This window comes from Malania oleifera, chromosome 4 (assembly GCF_029873635.1).
Source record: "Malania oleifera isolate guangnan ecotype guangnan chromosome 4, ASM2987363v1, whole genome shotgun sequence".
Classification (NCBI taxonomy): domain Eukaryota; kingdom Viridiplantae; phylum Streptophyta; class Magnoliopsida; order Santalales; family Ximeniaceae; genus Malania; species Malania oleifera.
In genome coordinates, this window is record NC_080420.1 from 95,982,472 (window position 1) to 96,005,127 (window position 22,656).

Below are 22,656 nucleotides of genomic sequence, written 5' to 3' on the forward strand. Positions count from 1 at the left end.
GGCCTTATGCAACCAACATACATCATCATTTTCCCCTTGAACAACATGCTTAGGAGGTTGTTCCATGTGTACCTCTTCCTGCAAATCCCCATACAATAAGGCATTCTTCTCATCCAACTGGTACAAGGGCCAATCAAAATTAACTGCCAATGAAATCAACAGACGAACAGAATTTAGTCAAGAAATAGGAGAGAATGTCCCAAAATAATCAATATCATATGTTTTGGCATACCACTTGGCAATCAATCAAGGCTTAAGCCATTTAATAGAGTTATCAGGAAGATATATGGTGATATAGACCCAACCACACCTAACCAACTCCTTACCATGAAGGAAGATTCACCAAATTTCATGTCCTCTGAGTGGTCAAGGCATCCCTTTTTCTACATCCATTGCATGCTTCCACATAGAGTTGGAAAGTGCTTCAACATGCGAGGAATGGATATAAATCAAAGAAATAGACAACACAAGAGGGAACATAGGACTAGGAAAGTGAAGAATTGAAACATAATAAGCAAAAGGATAAGCAACTAAGGACTGCTGAGCACATGTTCAAGTACCTTTCCGGTGAGCAAGGGGCAAATCCAAGTGATACTAAGATGGTTCTCCAAAACCAGAAGTCGAAAAAATGATGAGAAAAGGAGGCACCTACATGGTGGTAGTGATGTCTGTGCTTGCTTTCCGCCATTCATAAACCCTTAATTGTTTCTTTGGATCAATAGCTAATCAATTTGGAAGAGGAGCAGAAGATTTCTCAGAGCATTAAGGATAGGAATTGGAGGATCAACACAGAAGGGAGGACCATAAATCATTAAAGAAATCAAACTAGATTCATTCAAAGACGACCCAGCGCTAAAGAAATAAGGTGTCCCCTCAAAAAAGGTGACATCGACACTAATATATTTTCTATGAGTGTGGGGTTTATAAAAATCTATATCCTTTCTGAGTTTTTGAGTACCCAACAAAGACGCATTTAACAGCACAAGGAGAGAACTTGTCTTGACCAGTAAGTGGAACATGAACAAAACATGTACACTCAAAGACACAAGGCACAATAGAGAAAATGGATGTTTTCAAGTACATGATGGAGAAGGGAATTTGTCCCCCTAGAACACTTGAGGGCGTTTTTTGAGCAAAAATCAGGTTGTAAGAAGAGCATTAGTCTAAAAGGTTTCTAGAATATGCATATGAAGGAGTAGAGACTGTGCTATGCCAAGTAAATATCTATTTTTTCGTCAGCTAGTCCACTTTGCTGAAGGGTATGTATATAGGACGTTTGATGAATAATCCCCTTTTGCCAAGAAAAAAGGTTGATGCTCATTTTGAACAAATTCAAGTGCGTTATTAGATCCAAAATTTTGAATACAATTGCCAAACTAAGTTTTTACTTCCTAGTAGAATCGAGTAAATACATACAAAAACTCAGAACTATCTTTTAACAAATAGATCCAGGTCATAAGGGAAAAAAATCCACAAAGGACACAAAATATTGATGACCAATCAAATTCTTGACTTGACAGAGACCCAAATATTTGAATGAATAAGAGAAAACAATGATTGACTACAAGGTTCGATTCCAGATGGAAAAGATGTCCTACTATGCTTTCCCAACTGACATGAGAAAGACTCAAAATGAGAAATAGACTTGAACATAGGACAAACTTCTTGTAGTTTTTGAAGGGATGGATGACTCATACGAGGATGCCACCAATCAAGAGAAACACCATAAGTCATACGACAAGAATTGGACCCACCATGACCACCATTGAAATAGTATAAGCCATCCTTCTCAAGCCCTCCACCAATTCTTGTCTTCTTCCGGAAATCCTAAACAAAACAATGAGAAGGAAAGGTCACAGATCAATTATGAGACTTAGTTAATTGATCAACTAATAGCAGGTTCGAGAGAAATTTAAGCACATATAACATAGACGAAAGAGGAATAGATGGAATTGACAAAATGTTGCCAGAACCAGAAATCAATGTAACCAAACCATCAGCAAGAGTAACCTTAGAGTGTAAAGTAGTAGGGTTCAAGGGCTCAAACAAATTAGAACTACCTATCATATGGGGGAAGGCACCAGAATCTAAAACCCAAGGTGAGGAGGATGAAGAGGCAAGAAGCCCAATTGTACCTGAATAGGCCCACTGGATGTAAAAAATTGAGTTTGGAGTTTTTGAACCATGAAAAAAAAGATTGTCAAACTCCTCTCGCATGTATTCAACTCTCCAATGGAGTGGGCAGGTGAGCATCAATAGTAGATTTGCCCTTGGCAAGAGACTTATTGGCCCAAGCTGGTTTCCCAAGGAGATCCCTACAGGGTATGATTTTCCTTATCACAATGCATGCAAATGAAAAAATTGCTACATCGAGTTCCTTGTCCTAATACACAATCACTGCCATGACCACATCCAAACCTCGCTCTCGTCCTCTTCCCCTACTATAGTTAGAGGCAATATCCTTGGCTGAATTATCACGAGAAGGATCTTGAGAAGAAATGAGACAGCACACACTAGCACAAAACAGCACTTTCAGGACCTAAAGAAAAACCAGAACTTACAACACTTTAGAGCTTCCAAAATCCAGAACTTCAAGAGGCAACTATGACCATAGAACTGAGTTTCCAATACCTTAGGAGGAATTACTTAACCACAAAGTACAGGGCAGACCCAAACAAACTACTGCAGGTATTTAATAAACAACCTGGCAGCAGCAACAGGCATTATGACTGGCAGCAACTGGAAATGAATGCAGAAAATAAGTCTTTAAACACCAATCAAAACCAACCAGAAATCAATACAAGATTGTAACCAATCAAACACAGAGACACAGCATCAAAACAGCATCATCAGAAAACCATAACCAGAGTACAACTGATAGCAGCCCGTGGGACAGAGGAACAGTAACGGCGGCATACGAGAAACTGAATGTAACTTCACATCAACAAATCACCATGAAAACAGAGTTTCCTACCAAGAATGCTGCACAACCTAACCAAGAGGAAGGGCGTCCTTAAATGACTCTCAAACCAACCAGAAAATCAATTTTCAGGACTGATTAGGGTAGGATAAAAAAAAAAGAAAAACAGAGTACGAAACTCAATACAGATAAATCAGATTTGAAGGAGATCAATGCTCTGATACTAAGTTGTAAAGTTAGAGATGGAGAAGACAAGAGAAGAGGAGAAGAAGAGAAGAGAAGGAAAAACTGGGCAGCAGTTTCCTGGAGTCTAAAAAAGCTCCAGGTCTGCCCTCTTATATATTACTATTGGAGCCATGTACTATGCACGTGCCCATCTTCATTTAAATACAATTTATATGAAATTAATATACACATATATAAGTATATATATTCTTATGCAATGTTGAGCTTCTTTAGATAGACATAAATAAATAATATTAAAATGCATTATTTGACACAATTATCGTGATTGAATTATAGTACATAAAGGTGTATATGATTTGTTAGATTTACTTTCATTATTTATATGCAATTGAATTATTATTGATAACAACATAAGAACCAAGATTCAACTTTTTTTTCTAATTTATCTAATATACATATGTATATTTTAAGAAGGCATAACTATATGATATTTTCTCAATTCATTAGATGAAGGAACATGCCTCAATTAGTCATATGTAAGAATACTGAATAAAAAAATGACAATTTGAGTTTAAGCATAACTATAAGCATATTGAAAGGTTAGGAGTGCTAATACAATTTAGATAACTTAGTTGAAAACACTTAGGTAGTGTTTGGAAGCATGGATTTCGAGACTTGGATTTGGATTTGTGTGAATTTGGAAGAATCTCAATACAATTTTGTATTACATTTTATCTAAATCCTTAATCCGCACAAATCCAAATCTAAGGTCCAAATTGCATGTTCCCAAATGTAAGGTTATATAGCATAACAAAACTTAATTATTGTAGTTGTAGGAAGGATAATGTATTGAACAACATTGCCTTATATAGAAGCAACCTAAACTGAAAAAAAATTCGCTAGAGGTAGAAAGGAAAACTTGTATAACAAAGTTAGTTCAAGTTTTCTACTTGTTCAACTGGACTACCTTAAGGTAATGTTCAGGAGTACGGATTTCTTGGATTTGGATTTGTATGAATTTAAAAAAAAAAACAAAAACAAAAACAAAAAAAAAAAAACAATGCAATGTTATGCTATGTTTTGTTTGAATCCACATAAATCCAAATCCAAGGTCCAAACTTCATGCTCCCAAACATAGGTAAGGGTCCGTTCAGATCAAGGATTTTATTTGGAATAGGGGAAAGAAAAGGAAAATAAGAATAAAAATCAGTTTTCAGTATATTTTCTCTTAACATTTAATATTACTAAAATTAAAAATTTGTTAAAATGTGATTAAAAAAAATAAAGATAAATCAAATGCTAATGATGTGCAAAATAAAAATTTTGTTCGTTAATTTGCTATATCTATATATATATATATATAACCAGATATGAAAAAGTAGATTATTTCAAATTTTCATTTCCTTTCATTAATTTCAAATTCTAAATAGGGCCTAAATTTTCTTATAAAGTAAATATTTTTAAAATATCAACAATTTTCAACCAATAACATTAAAGATTAAGAATTGCTTCTCTTTTGTTGGAGTGGTTCTTGCTTTCTTGCGAAAGGTTTAACTTTGCGATGATTTATGGATGATCTTTTGAAGACCGTTTGTTGGGTAGCTAAAGATTGACTAATTATCTTCAAAGGAGATCATTTTAACTTGACAAACTTAATTTAAGATTGTTCAAAAGAAAGGCTCTACTTTTTTTTAGTTATTCCTTAATTAGAAAAACAAAATCACAAAACCACTTAAAGTTATGAATTTCGTGATCAGTCCTAACTCAATTTACAATGCTGGGTTTGATAAACCCTAATCTCAAAACAAATAAGTTCAAAAAATCAAAATTTAGAACAAAAGAAAGCTACTTAAAAAAAATATAAGTTAAAAGTAGTGTACAATAAGAAATATAATAGCTGTGGAAAAATGTAATCATCACAAGAAGAAAACTAGAGATCTAATGTACAATAAATAATATGTAATGAGTCAAAGAAAATCCCGATAAAAAATCCAAAACACAACAAACAGATCAGTAATGCAACTGCAATATTGCTGTGAGAGAAAATTTAGAGAAAATGAATGCATGAGCCCCCTTTCGGCCATCAATAATCCCAGATCTACAGGACAAAGCAGCATCTCGTTATCTTCTGACCCTCTGGCAGGTACACAGGCTCAATTTCATGGATCAGGCACACCCTGCTCCACCAGAATGCGGCAGTGCTCCTCCAGCAAGTCCTGCAGCACCGCCACCAGCAGTGAGAATGCCGTCTCCACTCTCCAGAATCCCTTTGCCAACCCAACCGCCAGATGTGCCATTCGCTGGCCTCACCGTCTCCACTACTGCCATGGCCATCACCGCCCTCGTCGAACCCAAGAGGATGACCATCCCTGCTGCCATGGCCTCCTCAATGCACCAAGGGGTCTACTGGTTGCTGGGGGTGAAAGAGCAAGGGAGCAGAGGAGAGCGGTGGAAGCTTGCAGTGGCAATCTGGTAAAAAAAAACCAGCACGTGGGAAGGACTAGGAAACCAATAACACGAATTAACATCCACTCTTTTATATATATAGATTAATAACAATACAATCTTGAGGACAAAAATACCCTGTTAACACAACCTAATTACTAAAATAGCGTATTCTCTTCCAACAGTTTCTAAATTATTCATAATAACATATTTAAAATTTCAAAACAAATTCATTGACAATTTCCAAAATTAATTACAAGTTTCTATTGTTTCCAATGAATAGAAGTTTCAATCTAAATTGAAAATTTGCAAAATTTAAGTAAATTGAGACACTCGATATTTCCATCAGTATCAAAATTTAGTCCTTGCCTAATAGTGGCACGAGCAAACCAATATGGCCAAATTTTTTTAGGTGATTGATAAAGATCTTCTCAAATTCCCTTAGATAGTTATAGATCTAAAGATCTTAGTGTACCAAGATCTAACTCAAACAAACTTGACTTCTCTTCACAAGCTTGAAATTTCTTCTCCTAGATCCTTTGACAACAATAAAGTTGCAGTTCTCTACCTTCCTGAACCACGACCCAATCACGAACTTCTTTCATTAAAATCAGGGCAAAAGGCACTGAGCTCAGGTTTGGCAAAACAACGCAGACCTCCCTTTAGATTTCAAAAATCTCATAGACCACCTACAAAGATTGACAAAAAGACGCATACCTCCCTTGAGGTTTCAAAAATCCCACAAAACCCATTTAACATTTGATTTTTGGGACACTTATACCCCCTCCCCAGCTTGCCATTTTGCAAATATCGGGGGATGTTTGCGTCTTTTGGCCAAACAAGGAGGGCAGTGGGATTTTTGGAACCTGAAGGGAAGCTTGCATATTTTTGCCAAACCTCGAGGGAGGTTTGTGAAACTTTTGAAATCTCATGGGAGGTCTGCATCTTTTTGCCAAACCTCAGGGATGTCAGTGACTTTTGCCCCCAAAAATTATTAAGAGAAAAACTGCTTTCATTCTTCAACCCACTACAACATGCAAAAAGTTGTGCAACCCTAGCTGGGCAAGAAACAGCAGGAAGAGCAAGGAGTGGGGTTTTGGAACTTGCTTCTCTAGAGGATCATGATGTCCATAGCCATGCAAGGTGCCCCAAGGGAATTACTTTTACTGTCTTCCAATGGGATTAGATAGTTTTATAGGGTGGATATTTGTGTTGTGTGTGTGTTTTTTCCCCCCCTTTCTTATTGTTGTTGCTCTGTTCTTTCCATTTTTCATTCTTTTAGGAGGATGTATCGTCCTCAGGTATCTTTCTCTGATGATAAAATTTCTTTTTCTATAAAAATACAAGTATAACTTGAGAACATTTGCAAAACACAAGTTAAATTCATTTTTTTTACAAGGATAAAGAAAATCTTAGAACCAAGATTATTGTGCTCACACAAATAAATAACTGGGAATATCCTAAGAAATGACATTATCAAATATATTATTTTTTTAATTTTTTGTTGATTTAAATAAATATAGTTTCAATTCCAACCACAATCATCCAAGCTTTCCTATTGAACAGTGAAAAAATAGATAAGAAACACATATGATTGATCAAAAACCTGTTGCCGCATTTCCTCAACTGAAAGAAGCCCAAGTAGGCCTCGATCTCTACAGGCGTGCCGAAGCTCAGATTCTGAAAGGGACTCCACACCCTCTGCTTGAATCAACTTATCATCATTCTTGATCCTACCAGACAAATATAAAACAATATTCATGAAGCAAAATTGCATTATGACAAAGTCATATTTTCTTTGGGTTTCATCTTATCCCTCATTCTAATGTTTATCAAGTAGCAAAATGGTTGCAAAATTGTCCTAATTTTGAGGGCGGAAAACACAACTTTATTAAGAAAAAACTCAGATCAATGTAAGCTTTCTTCACTAAGCATCAATAATCAGTTCTGATACAAATGATTTAATTGTGTTGCACGCTATTTGCATGTCTCATGGTACAGGGCTGCATTTTAGTTTTTTTTTTTTTTTAAATAGCAATTGATGCAGCGGGCAGCATCAATAATCTGCAGCCATAAGAGATAGAAGGGGGAAGAGGGGAAGAAGAAGAAGAAGAAGAAGGAGGAAAAGAGGAGAGGATAGGAGAGGAGAGAGGAGATACAATGGGGAAATCTCACATTAACTTCTCAATTCAAATTCATCAACAACTGCCTACTACATGGCTTTCAAACACTATTTACAAGAAAGCCTCTAATAAATTAAATTACACATATACCCCTAAAATTACATGAAACTAAAAACAAACCCCAAAAGACACAAAAATTACAAATAAGCCCCTAAATACACATAATCTTATGCTAATTAAACTAAACATACATGATAAACTAATTAGTTAAACACAACAACACTTGTCTAATCTTCTCCACTAATCTCCAACAAGAATCTTCCAAAGTCTTCCTTCTTGTCCTACAACAGCAAGGGGAGTGAGTGTTTAAATCTAAAGGAAAAAGTTTCTTGTTGAAGGATCTGATAGTGAAGACCCCCTTCTTGTCTAAGGTCCAAACATGAAGATTTAGAGTGTTCTGATTCTAGAACTTGTAAATATTATCGTAGAAATTGGAGAGCTATTGTGGTTCCCATTCTTCCACATTTCTATGGACAGGGATGTTCCAAAAAAAAACTCTGATTTGATGTTTCAAGGTGTTGACTTATGCGGGCATCTGTATCAGAAGCCAAGTTGTAAATGGCTGGAAATAAAACACTAAGAGCCTCCTGATCACTCCACACGTCATGCCAAAAATAAATGTTGTCACCATTTGCCACTTGGAATCAAAAAAAAGGGGGAAAAAAGAAGTCATTTCCAGCCTTTCATGATGTATTTCCACATGCCTACACCATGTGATCCCTCTGCAGCTTTGCCAGCCCAAGAGATCCACTCATTATGCTCAAGCCCATATTTCATGGTAATGATTTCCCACCAAAGATGGTCTTTCTCAATCATGAATCTCCACAAGCATTTCCCAAGAAGTGCTTTATTGAAGATGTGCAGAGACTTTAAACCCAAGCCTCTTGAACAAATAGGTTGTTTCATGATGCCCAATTTGACCAAGTGTAACTTGAATTCTACCCCCAAGCTCCCCATGGGAACTTCCTTTGAGTTCCTTCCAGTCTCTTAATAACAAAAGCTAGGAGTGGGAGGAGTGACATGAAATAAATCGAAAGATTTGTCAAGGTGCTTTTAATAAAACTGAGTCTACCAACAAAACATTTTTCATGGAATACTCTCTTGCAAAACCATCTTCTCTCTGTCACTTTGTATTGCATCATGGAATGGTTAGAAAATGACAGTAATTTGCGCAAGCATTTGACTCGGATCGAAGGGAAAGATCTTCTATCTGAGGTTAGATAAAGTGGGGGAGAAGTTGTATATGTTTGTGCTCGAACACAATCAGAATCGCAACAAGTGAGTAAGGTTTCCTTTAGATGCCATGAAATGGTTTTCTGATGGGTTGTCTATTCTCAATCGATTGGGGAGAGGATTTCGTACGGTGTGTTGGGCAGTGTACAATATTGGTTGAAGATTCATCTAGCAAAGGTGGGGAAATTTCTAAAGTTACGGCTGGGGTGGAAACATGAGAAGTACTCGGTTTTTGTTCCTAGCAGATCTAAAGATGTAGGGTTTCGAAGTTTTGGGAATGAATCTCGTGAAGTGGTTAGGGGTCTGCATCAGGGGGCCGTAGATATGGTCTATGATTTGCAGCAAGGTCAACGGCCATGGAGTCAGGTTGTGGCAATAGTGAATAATGTTGAAAAGGTACAACAACAACAACAACAAGTCTTAAGTCCTACTAGGTGGGGTTGTCTGCATGAATCCTTTTCCGCCAATTCCCCTGATTGAGAGCATTTTCCTTTGTTAGATTAAGGGCTATTAAATCCTTACTATCTCATTCCAAGTTATTTTAGGTCTACCCCTACCCCTTTTCATGCCAAAAATAATAAATTACTCCTCCTCAGAGGTGCTCTACTAAGCCCGTGTTTCAAATGCCCAAACCATCTAAGCCACCTCTCCCTTATCTTCTCTTTGATCAGTGCTATGCCTAAATTATTGCATATATGCTTGTTTCTTATTTTATCTTTTAATGTTATACCACTCATTCACCTTAAATTCGCATTTCAACAACTTTTACTTTTTGCACATGTTTCTTAGTTGCCCAATATTATGAACCATAAAGCATAGGCGGTCTCACAGCCATATTATAAACTTTGCTTTTAATTTTAGGGGTATTCTATGATGACACAACACGCATGACGTACTCCTCCATTTTACTCAACCTGTTTTAATTATATGTACTACATCTTTTAGTTGCTTTTGGATGAGATTCGGGATGGTATGTTTTTGACTCATCTTGTCTGCTTAAGGAATTAACATATACAACACCACCTCCAATGGAAAGATTGGAAGGGATTAGTGTTTTCGAAAATGATGGTATGGATAAAAAGGGAAATGTGTAAGGATGGAATTTTTTCCACCCCCATGGAGGACTTTTCTAGTAAGGATATAGAAGCTCAGATTTTGATGGATAAATTGGGTTTATAGAAGTCTGATCTTGGAGGAAACGAAATTTGGCTAGATGGTGGTAAGCCAAGGTGAAGAAGGGTAAGGGGCCTAAAAAATTTGAAGTGTTTGATGGATCATCGTGGAAAGGGTTTAAAGAGGGGATTTCTTGGTTAATTATTGGTTTTTTCTTTTAGGTTTACCCATCCTTGCCTTGGATGTAATCTCTCTTCCTTTCTCTTTCTCTCTCACACACAATATTTCTTCTCTTTTATTTAAAAACAATAATAATAAATTTATGAGAAAGCATAGTCCCATATTTCTTTCAACCCATAGAACATAGTTTAAATGTCTTACCGCTGGAGTCGTTTCCGAAGCATATACCGCAAATATGCGTCCGTACCATATGGACTGATGCCCATATATTTGCACATATTCACTAATCGAGGCCTGTTATTAACAATCAAAGCAGATATTTGAGTCAAAATAGCTTATACCAAAATATAAACCAAAAGGCGAGGGCAGAATGCTGAAAGTTATAACAGCAACACTCACCTGCTTATGTTATCCAAAGTGAGCTCATCATTAAACAACTTGGCGAAACCCAAAATTTCCTCATTGGAAACTTGGGCACCCGTTCTAACCTATTTCAATGCAAGTATTATATCAATCTAAATATATTTCCAAACAAGGGGAAAATAGAAGAATATAAAGAAGCTCCTACAGAACATAGCAACACAAAAGGAAGAAAAGAAGAAAAAATTACATTGTTCATAAATTCATCAAGATCTTCTGCAGTCTTCTTGATTTCTCCACTTCGTGAATTCTGGACTTCCTTAGCCATTTCTTTTACAGTTTCCTGAAGAAACTTTGCATACTCTATTCTTGCATTCAGCCTCCTTTTCAGGGCCTCCTACAAGTTGAGCAAAAGTTATGTTTGAGAAACGGGATCATCAAAATGTAACATTAGCATACTCTCTTTCTCTCTCTCTCTCTCTCTCTCAACATGACATGGCACACTGCACACAACATTACAAGGCACATTGTGCACACAGAAGCATGTACATCTATGATTCTATACAAATGCAGACTAAATGAACCCAAAATGACAGTTATGGTTTCCCTCCTACTACAACAATCATAGACGAACGTATAAATCACAGAACCACAATCCATAGGTATTCAGGTAGAATGAGCCACCAATGCTAAGTAACTTGGTCAGCATTGGTTTGACTAAAATGGACTTTGCTGGAAGTGTAGGTAAATGACCACACTAAATGCAGAAATAAATCACATTATCAGTACCAACAAACCCAGGGAAATTACAATTTGTGCAATATATTACCAGTATAACAAACCAGGAATTAACAACTGGTGCTTTAAATATTTTATTACACAATATAATGATATTTCTTTAGCACTAATAAGAATAATTGGGAAAAGTTGTAACAGAATATGTAAACATCAACATTACCACATAAAACCTTTGAAGTTGAACTAAAGAAAAGCAAAAAATATCTAAGAGCACCTTAAAGAAAACATTAATAGATGCTATCAGACTAGGGGCAAATCTCGGGATCAAAGCAAACACCAAGAAAACCCCTTTAGATTAATTTCCCCCTTTTAATCAAATATTTTTGTAGTTGAGGGTCTCCACAATTTTTTTTTTTTATAGAAAAAGTAAATATTTTATTCAAGAGAAGATAAAGTACAAAACGGAATCCTCATTAGAATATATAAGAACAGAAATATGTGTGTGTCTGTGTATATATATATATATATATATATATATAAATAGAAACAGCACTTCCCGCAAATCATGCTGCAAGTCTGAAAAAGACCATCCTCTGAAACAACCAGCTGCAAAAGCTTACAAGAAGGCTAAAATACTAAATCCTATCCAACACATAAACGAAAACACCTTCTTTCCTGTGAATATGCATGTGTTCCCCTCCAACAAAATCTCTCACAGAACAGAAAAAAGCCCGCACAACCACACAAGGCCGAACCATCTCTACGCCTCCCAAAACCTGAAAATGAGATAGCCAGTAGGTCCTCGATCATCTCCAAACACACCAAATTCTCTCTAAATAGGCCAAATAAATTTTTCCACACCATTCATGAAAAGGAACAATGAAGGAACACGTAAGAGACAAATTGAGAACTATCGAAACATAAAGAACAAACATCTGGAGATAAAGCCTTATAAGCCATGAGGGTTTCCACTATTACTCAAGTTTGATGTTAATGGAAGAGTTATGTTAGATTACTACTTTACCTAAAAGCTTAAGTTGTTAGGTTGTGAGCTGACAATGTATATCAACCTTTAACAAGTTCAAAACTCAGTTACAGGAACTTTATGCAACACCATCTCAATTCCAAGTTTCACCTAGTACCTTGCTTCAATCATCTTAGAGTCTCCCTCCTATCATGACACCTATCATTATTGTTGAAGAATTGAGTAAATTGGAAGACCTAATTTCAATGATAGGTCTGTCCCTCTCTTTATAATATACGGCAAGTACATAACAATGACGAGGTTACCCTTACTAACAAACTAAAACTCATGCTTAATAAATACTAACACAGCAATACCACACAGCAGTAACACTAAATAACTACAATAACTAGTAATACTCCCACTTCAATTCGAGCATAGATATCATATGCTCTTAGCTTGTTACAAATGGATTTGACCCAAGCATCTCCCAGGCTTTAGTGAATAAATCAGAAAGTTGGAATTCAAACTTCACGAGTCATTGTAAGTTGTAACAAGCTTCTGGACAAGCTTCTCTCAAACGAAGTGACAATCAACTTAATGCCTTTTGTCTGCCCTCAAGGTAAACTGGGTTCAAAGCAATATGAATAGCCGTTTGATTCTCACAAATCAACTCCGTAGACCAAGAATGTGGAAAACCAAGTTCTTCTAACATGTTCTTTGGCCAAATAAGCTCACATGTTGTGTGGGCCATAGCCTGATACTCTAACTCAGCACTCAATTAGGCCACCACAATTTTTGTTTCTTACTTCCATGATACCAAGTTACCACCAACTAAACACAATACCTGGTTGTGGATCTTGTGTCGAAAGGTGACCCATCCCCTGAACATAAGTGTGCCCTTGATCTTGATGTAAGAGACTTATCTCAAGTGCATCTTTGAGATGTCTCAAGATATGAATGGCTCCCAGTGAATTGTTCTCAAATAATCAAGAAACTAGCTCACAACACTCATTGCAAAAGATATATTCGGTATTAGGTCAAGTAAATATGGTATAAAACTTTCTAGTCAACTCAGCCAACAAATCACCCACATCTAGCACTGACTTGCTGCTAGGATCCATGGGTGTATTGATAGGTTTGGATCCCAACAATCCAGCCTCATCTAAAGGGTTTGGAACACACTTCATCTATGACAAGACAGTCCCATATGAGATCTAGATACTTCTATACCCAAGAAGTATTTCAACAGCCCTAAATCCTTGGTCTGAAATTTAGTTTGTAGAAAATTCTTCATGTGCTGGTTACCTCGATCATCATCACCTGTAATCACTATATCATCCACAAACAATGAGCAGAATCCTACTAGAAACAATATAAAGATAAAATACAAAGTAAACAACTGTGCACTGCCGACAAACTCAAGTACTATGGCGACCAAATATGCTTTGAGAGACTGCTTTAGAGCATTTAAGGATTTCTTGCACCGACATGCTAATCATGACTTCCCTAAGCAACAAACCCAAGTGGTTGCTCCATATAAGATTACCATGTAGGAATGCATTCTTCACATCTAACTGATGCGAAGGCTGACACCTAATGACTAAGGAGATGAATAAACAAGTTTGGCAATTGGGAGAATGTCTCAAAATAATCCAAACTATAGACTTTAGTGTATCTCTTATCAACAAGCCATGCCTTCAAATGAGCCATGAAACCATCTCGATTAATCTAGCAACAACCAACTGCAGACTTATCAAGAGGAAGAGGTACCAATTCCTAGGTATCATTATCCTATAATACAAGCATCTATTCAACCATTGGCGGTCCTCCATCTGAGATAGGGCTTCATAAATAGGTTACGGAAGATAGAGTAATAACAAAAACCAGGGTGACAAGAAATCATAACAAACAAAATTGGAGATTAGATGTTTGGTACAGGCGCATTTACTTTTACAAACAGCACTAGGAAATCAATATCTCGAGAAATACGATCATCATGCAAGGGAACTAGAGGTTGGACAAGGCTGTAGAAGTAGAAAAGCTGGAGAAGGCTCTCCTCCCTTGAGTCGTCATGTGTACACTTGCAAATTGGGATGACCCAAATGATGAGAAGAACGCAAACTAGATGAAAATGCAAAAGGGCTAAGCAAAGATAATAGGTTAGGATCTAGAAGACTAGGCATAGGAAAGGACTCATCAAGGTCAACAAAACTCAAGGAATCAGAATAATATAGTGTTGACTCAAAGAAAGTAACAACAAAACAAACAAAGAACTGATGTAAAGTAAGGTTATGACATCGAAATCCCTTCTGAGTACAAGAGTAGCCTAGACAAATACATTTGATAGCAAAAGGTTCCAAGTGTCCAACTTATCCATTCCTGGATTTAACTAATGGACAAAGGAAACATTGCCAAATATACAAGGAGGAAGTGAGAACAAAGAAGCCTTTGGGAAGATAGCTGAATATGGGATTTTACCAACTAGAAAAGAGGATGCCATTTTAGTGATAAGAGAGCACGCAGTGAGTACGACATCACTCCAAAAAAACTTTGGGGGCATTCATTTGATACATATGGCACAAGTGAGTTTGAGAAATGTCTGTTTTCCTGCTTTGCAATTCCATTTTGTTATGCAGTGCGGGTACAAGATGACTAATGTAACAAATGGAGTACTCCTTAGCATTATCACTACAAAGCATCTTAATATGAGTCCTTATCTGAGAATAGAAGATACAAAATGAATAAATAAATCAGAATGATCTTGCATTAGATACAAACAAGTCATCCTGAAGTAGTCATTGACAAATGTTACAAATGGAACCCCAACTTTAGTGTGACACAACTAGGCCCCCAAATATAAAAATGGACTAACATGAAAGGGCTGACCGCCAAACTATTGACTAGGAACAAAGGGAACACAATAATGATTTCCCATTGACAAGACTTACACCCAACATTAAACACAAAACTCAAAGTAGGGACTAGTAGTTTTAACTTGTCAAATGAAGGACAACAAAGGTAAAAATGGATTTAAAGTGGTGTAGCGGCAGCACTATAGGCAATTGGAGGAGAGGAAAACTTAATAAGTCGACGAGCCTCACATCCTGTGCAAATCATCTTCCTCGTTTTCAAATACTAAACAACAACAGAATCAAGAAAATAGGTTACAAAATAATTTAGTAACTTCATAATCTTAATAACAGACATAAAATTAAGGGGGGATTAAGGAATGCACAAATAAAAGAAAGAGATATTGAGGGACTAGGATTTAGTATTTGTATCCCCTTAACTGTAGGGTTGGACTTATAGCAAGGGTAACTTGAGGTAGATTTTTAGAATACTGGGGGACAAAAAAATAATTAGTTACACCAGTCATATAACTGGTGACGGCAAAATCACACCTAAGGACTGGTGGGAGAAATAATAGAGAACATGCATGTTGTAGGATTACCTTTTTGAACAAAAGATGCAATGTGATAAGATGCTTTTGGGATGTCTGATACTGCACAAACCTTGAATACTTCTTCTCTGAGATAGCTATAGTATGTTATTCACCATTGGCTAAACAAGTGATTGATGAGGGAAATAGGCTTTTGGGATTTGTGGACTCCATCCCAAGACACACAACCTATAACGCAACAAATAAAAAATACAGTGAACAACATACTTTTGGGATTCATGGACTTGATGCCAATTTCCAACACACACAACCTTCAACAACCGAAGCAACCCAAACACAAGACGAACAAGATAAATAATTGAACGAATCACAAAAAAGATCAAATATCACCGTTTCAGGCTCCAATTAACACAATCAACATTGATAAACAGGTTTGAGCAGTACCAAACAATCATTCATGGAGTACCTCAAATGAGCAACTAAAAAGGTGGGATCTTTGGACAAAAAACATCACCAAAAACCTCAATAATATGTTTATAGGGGGATTCAAATAGTTTAGTAGTAACATAAACATGCCTATAAGAAGCTTCACGCATCAGCGCTTGGGGTCATCCCTGCCTTTGACTGGTGCTTGAGAACATGTGGGAATAGCTCCGCAATGGGATTTCAGTGATGGGCAAATCAGCAATGTCTGTGGGTGGTATGGTGTTGATTTTGCGAAATCTAAAGTGGTTTTGTGTTTTTGAACTGGCAATGTCGTCTAGGGAATTTTCGGTGACTGTTGTGGCTTCCAACAGTTGTTGGCTGGTTTAGGCCTACGGTGGTGCTAGCAATTCTCCTACGATGGTAAGACATCCAGTGGATTATGGGTTTCGGTCTACGGTGGTACTAGCAATTCTCTTATGATGGTAAGACATGCAGTGGATTATGGGTTTTAGGCTTCAAACTGACAGTGCTTGTGGGATCTAATGCCATGTTGAAGACTTTGGTAAATTGAAAACCTAATCACATGGATAATTCTCTCCCTCTGTTTAAAATATAGACCAAGTAAATAACAATGACCATATTACCCCTACTAACTCACGCACTAACTCAAGCTTACTAACACAGCAATAACACTAAATAACTACACTAACTAGTAACAATTATAAATCCCAAAATACTTTTAGCAGTCCATATTCCTACGAATTTTTAATATTAGATTAAATAGAGATGAAGTTACAATGTAGTTTTGCAACTTCTTACACATAGATCTGTGAAAAAAATATTATCTTCTATGCAATTATGTAAGTTTATGAGTTGGAGGTGAACATTTATTTATTGATTTGAAAATATTATATGTTACTTTTCCCTCATAACATATTTTTCACAATTTTATACAACTTTAAATATACACTTCCTAGACACTTATCTTCTTCATTTCCCTCACTTCCTGCATCCCCTTCCATTTTGTGTAAATAAGGTCCAAATTTAGGTTTCATTTTAGACTATTTTGGGGAGGGGGGGAGAAAAAGGAGATCCATTAACCCAAAAAAAAAAAAATGAAATGCCTGCCAACCCCTAAGAAGATCAGGCGGCGGCAAGCCCCTGGAGAACCCAAAAGAATGGACCAAAAGGGCAAAAAAAAAAAAGGCTGCTCTATCCCACAACAAACCCGGTGAGTTGATGCAACCAATGAATGTTTTTGCATTCCTTTCGACCCATAAGGTCCGAAAAATAGCAAACACTGCCACTACGCCATAGCACTTCACAAGCAAAAAGTCGCCCACACCCAAGCTTCACCAAAACAAGAAAAAGTGAGGTCGCAAACACTGCAATGTAGGAAGAGGTGAGCACTTGTTCATTGGACTCGTGGCACATCACACAGATATCAGGCTTGAGAATCATGTAAGGCCTTCTGCTCTGCAGCAAATCATGCGTGTTAATCCTATTCTAAGTCACAGTCCACTTAAGTGGTCAGAATCTTAAATGGAACTCTAACCTTCCAAACAACCTCTTAGAGGCTTGAAGAAGTGGAAATCCCAACAAGGACAGCCCCCGCCAGAAGAAAAAAAAGGTGCTAATAGGTGCATTGTACAGGGAAGAGAGTTTAATCAGGCAAGGCACCAACGACTCCATCGAACCCTCTCCCCCGCCCAAGGATCCTCCCAAAACCAAATCTTGAGAAAAAATTTTCACAGCTCTTCATTTGTAGTCATATTCTAGATCAAACAAGCAATCAAAAAAAAATCAAGGCATAATAATGCGTCAAATAAAGAAATTTATAGATATGAGAAATTAAATTTGAATATTATAAGAAGCTTCTTTATTTTCTCAACTGTTGAATAATTGGGTAAACGGAAGACCTAATCACAATAATAGGTCTTTCCCTTTATTAATAATATATATCAAGTACATACAATAACCACAATACCCTTACTAATTCTCATTTATTAAAATAAAACTAACTCACTAATAATGCTAAATGACTAAAATAACCATCAACACCCCCCCCATTAAGTTGGAGCATATATATCATATGCTACCAGCTTGTTACAAATGAATTTAACACGAGCACCCCCCCAAGGCTTTAGTAAATAAATTACCAAGCTGCAAATTAGACTTCGCATGAGTAGTGGTAATGAGCTTCTGCACAAATTTCTCCCGAACAAAGTGGCAATCAACTTCAATGTGTTTTGTCCGCTCATGGAAGTCCGGGTTGGAGGCGATATGAATAGCAACTTGATTATCACACATCAACTCTATAGACTGAGAATGTGGAAAACCCAGTTCTTCCAACATGTTCTTTAGCCGAACAAGTTCACATGTAGTGTGAGCCATGACCCTATACTCCGATTCAGCACTTGACCTAGCCACCACAGTTTTTTCTTACTCATCTAAAATTATCACCAACAAAGATACAGCCAGTTGTTGATCTTCTGTTACAAGGTGACCCAGCCCAATCTACATCAATATATCCCTAAATATGAGTGTGGCCTCAATCCTGATATAAGAGACCTCTCCCAGGTACACCTTTGAAATATCCCAAGATGTGAATTACTGCATCCCAGTGACTTGTTCTCGGAGAATCAAGAAACTGAATCATAACACTTGTTGCAAAAGATATATCCAGCCAAGTGACCATGAGCTAATTCAACTTTCCAACAAGTCTCCGGTATTGTCCTATGTTAGGCAACAAATCACCCATATCTAGACACTAGCTTACTAATAGGATCCGTAGGTGTATCAATGGGTTTGGATCCCTACACCCCAGTCTCATCAGTAGTGGGATTTACTGTTCCTATCCCCTTAAGAGCAATCGTGGACCCATCAGCAAGAGTAACTTGAGGTAGATTTTTAGAATACCTGAGAGCAGAAAAGAAGCTTGTGACACCTGTCATTTGGTCAGTAGCAGCACGGTCGATAAACTAATGACTAGTGGGAGAGATATCTGATGAAATATGAAAGATGTGATTATTTTCTCAGCAAAAGATGCAATGTGATGAGATGCTTGTTGGGATGCCTGATACTACAAGAACCTTGGATACTCCTCCTCTAAGAAAGTTATAGTATGTTGTTCACTCGAACAAGTAACTATGAGGGAAATACATTTTTGGGATGTAGGGACTCCATCCCTACACGCATACCACCTCAATAGAGCAGCAGATCAGAAAAAAAAGCGTATAACATGTTTTTGGAATTCACCAACTCCATCCCAACATACAAACTTTAACAACTGATGCAAACCACAAGCACACAATGAACGAATAAAACAACACAACAAATACCACTGTTTCATGCCACAATAAACTCAATAATCATTGACAAACACCTCAGGATTCAGGAAGCATCAAACAACCATTCTCCATGTGCAGCACATGAGCAACTAAAGAAGGTGAGATCTTTGGACAAAAAAGCATCACAAAAAACTTCAATAAAATGTTTACAGAGGGATTTGAGCACTGCTGGATGAATTCATACCAGAATCATGCCTTAAATTAGCTTCATGCACTGGCATGTGAGGGCGTGTGGGAGAAGATTTGGAGATGGGAATTCGATGGGGGGCAGGTCGGCAGTGTCTGTGGGTGAATATGGTGTTGCTTTTGCAAAATCTATAGTGATTTTTGTGTTCCTAAACTCGCAGTGTGGCCCAGGAACTTCCTGGCAACTGCTCTGGCTTCTGGCAGCTGCTGGCTCTTTTTCAGGGCCATGGGGTTGCTGGAAATTCTTCTAAGATGTTAGACATGCAGCAGATTTAGGGTTTTAGGCTTCGGTTTTGAGGTTGAATGTGACAGTTAGGGTTTAGGACTCAGAATCATGCTCTGATACCATGTTGAATAATTGCGTAAAATGGACAACCTAATCATAATGATATGTCTCTCCCTCTATATCAAGTACATACCAATGACCAAAATACCCTTACTAACTCACACTTATTAACATAACACTAACACACTAATAATGCTAAATAACTAAAACAACCATCAACATCACCCAATACTTTAACATGTTAATATCTTTATGTACAACAGTTTAAAATAGTCTTTAGTCTGCAAATCAACATAATACACTCATGCAAGCACAATCAACCACGAAAATTTATTTAATTGTAATGTGAATGACTTCGGAGAATTTAGTATTTTCATAGTCCACATGGTTTCTTTTTTTTTTTTTTTTAATGTCACCAAATTTCATCTAACTTCACCAAAATTTTTATGAATTTTCAGTTCGTATTTTTCTATAAGTAACAAGTTGCATTAAAGGACACCACTAGCGCGCCAACTCAGGTACAAAAAGGTGCTTGGGCTATACAAAACAATCACAAGTTGAAAAAAAAAAATCAGCCAAGATATAAATGGTCCAGAGTCTGGATACAGAATTCTGGCGTCCCAGTAAACCAACATTTAGATTAGCAAGTTTTCACCTTTCAAGCTGGCACCTCTGTCCCATTGAAGGCCCTGCTGTTCCTCTCTCCAAAAGCACAAAAAAAAACGCAAAGAGGAGCCAAACCCATGGTCTCTTTTTTCCTCTTGCAACGTCCACCATTGAAAAAATCTAATAGGGAGGGTAATATTATTGTACTTTTAAAAAATCTAACAATTTATAAGATAGTCAAATTTTTGGGTAAATTTAAATTCAGGAGAATGAGAATTCTTTTATGATTATTGGAAGTGCCATTTATTTTTAACTATTATAGTTTTCGATATTAAAGATTATTTTTTCAACATAAAAATATCAATTTAATATTATTTTAATTTGTGTAAATAATGTTACTAATTAAGTTAATAGTTTTAGTTATATTTTCTAAAAACGTTTATTTTATTATTTTCAATAATTTACTATATAAATAATAAAAATAATACAATTAAGCATCTTAATTAAAGTACTTTCACTATATTCACTCTTCTAAGTGTTTATTTTTTGTCCGTGCATCACATAGGTCTGTGCTGGTGGGAATTAAGGCTTGGGGGTGGTTGTTGTAGTGCCCGCCATGCCCCAAAGCTGAAGAAGGGAATGAAGGGATTTAACATTGTCTGGCTTGACCCACTGAACTCCAAACCACAGCCAGGTAAAAATCCACACTTCCTGCACAAACTCTGCCATGATGAAGAACGTGACTTGAGGATTTTCCATTTTCCTCACACATGAAGCACCAGATGACTAGGATTACCCTCCCTATTTCTGAGATTGTTCCCTGTGAATATGGCTTCCCTTGCAGCTTCAGAGATACTAAAAAAACTGACTTTTCAGGGTTGAAATTCAAACAGATTGCCAAGAAAAAGACCTAGCCTCCCTCTTCATTATGAGGTTGTAGAAAGATTTAACTGAAAAGGTTCTATTCTTACTGTTGACCTTATAGGTCAGATCCCATTTTGATTATGACAAATACCTTGGTACCTAATGTTTGATGAGTTTGTGTGCAGGATCAATTGGAGGTTTCTATATGATGCACATGGACTTGAAGAAAATAAAGACCCTGAAGACTATTTTCATTTTGTAATTCATTTTAATTCAATGAGGGTCTGTAATAGTAATTAGGAGAAAAGGTCTGTAATAATTATCTGCATATCATGCATATAGGTTAAATTGTAAGCTCAAAAGGCCCTAAAATGACCTTAGGACCCACATACATGCATAAACATATGTGCTTATATGAATAGGGCTAATGTATAAAAGGATTAGAACCGAAAGGCATTAAAAATGCATGTTCGGTTGACCGAACCGGAATGTATAAAAACATTCGGTCGACCGAACCGGTCAGAGGTCAACAATTTGACCATAGCTCGGTCAATCGTACCTTGCCAAGTTCACACAACTTGGTCGACCGAACTCCCACTGAGTCAACGTTTTGACTCCTCGGTCGACCAACCAAATTTATATGGGCAACGCTCTGGTCGACCGAACCCCCACATAGGAGAATCCAACTGGCCGGTTGACCGAACTACCTAGTTCAAAATCACCTGGTCGACTGAACCGTGTGGAATTGGAAAAATTGCCCTTGAGACCCTTAGTCCGGTCGATCGAACTCTCAGTTCATTTTTTGCATGGTTGATCGAACTTTGTCACTTGGTCAACCGAACCTCAAGTTCGGTCGACCGGTGCTCTCGGGTTGGACATTTTTTTCACCACGGTTAAATTTTTAAACAGGGTTAACTTTTCTAAAACGTTTTTAAACAATCTTAATAATACCCTACATGTCCTAAACGGTTATATTTTTGCTTTTGTCTATAAATATGTGTTCATTTGTAAGGATTAAGCAGAGATTAGCAAAAATCATTAGTCAAAATCCTCTCTATTTCAAAATCCTATTTTACTCAAATACTCTCAAATATTCATTCCCTTGATACATCTTAATAGTGTGAGAGCTTATTTATTGTGCTTGTGATTACTAGATATAGCTAATACTCCCATAGTTTTGATTGATTATTTGATATTGATTTTGGAGAGTTTG

The 22,656-nt window shown here is 36.9% G+C and overlaps 1 protein-coding gene across 1 annotated transcript in view; it reads right to left on the reverse strand.

Annotated features, from left to right (window-relative positions):
- The window catches only part of LOC131153368 (uncharacterized), a 47,532-nt gene that overhangs the window by 20,308 nt on the left and 4,568 nt on the right, over nt 1-22,656 (reverse strand). Inside the window, exons 4-7 of the mRNA XM_058105638.1 lie at nt 10,871-11,017; nt 10,660-10,748; nt 10,462-10,554; nt 7,158-7,284 (exon numbers count right to left, since the gene is read on the reverse strand). Coding sequence (XP_057961621.1) covers nt 7,158-7,284; nt 10,462-10,554; nt 10,660-10,748; nt 10,871-11,017 — 456 coding nt within the window. The remainder of the gene's footprint in view (nt 1-7,157; nt 7,285-10,461; nt 10,555-10,659; nt 10,749-10,870; nt 11,018-22,656) is intronic.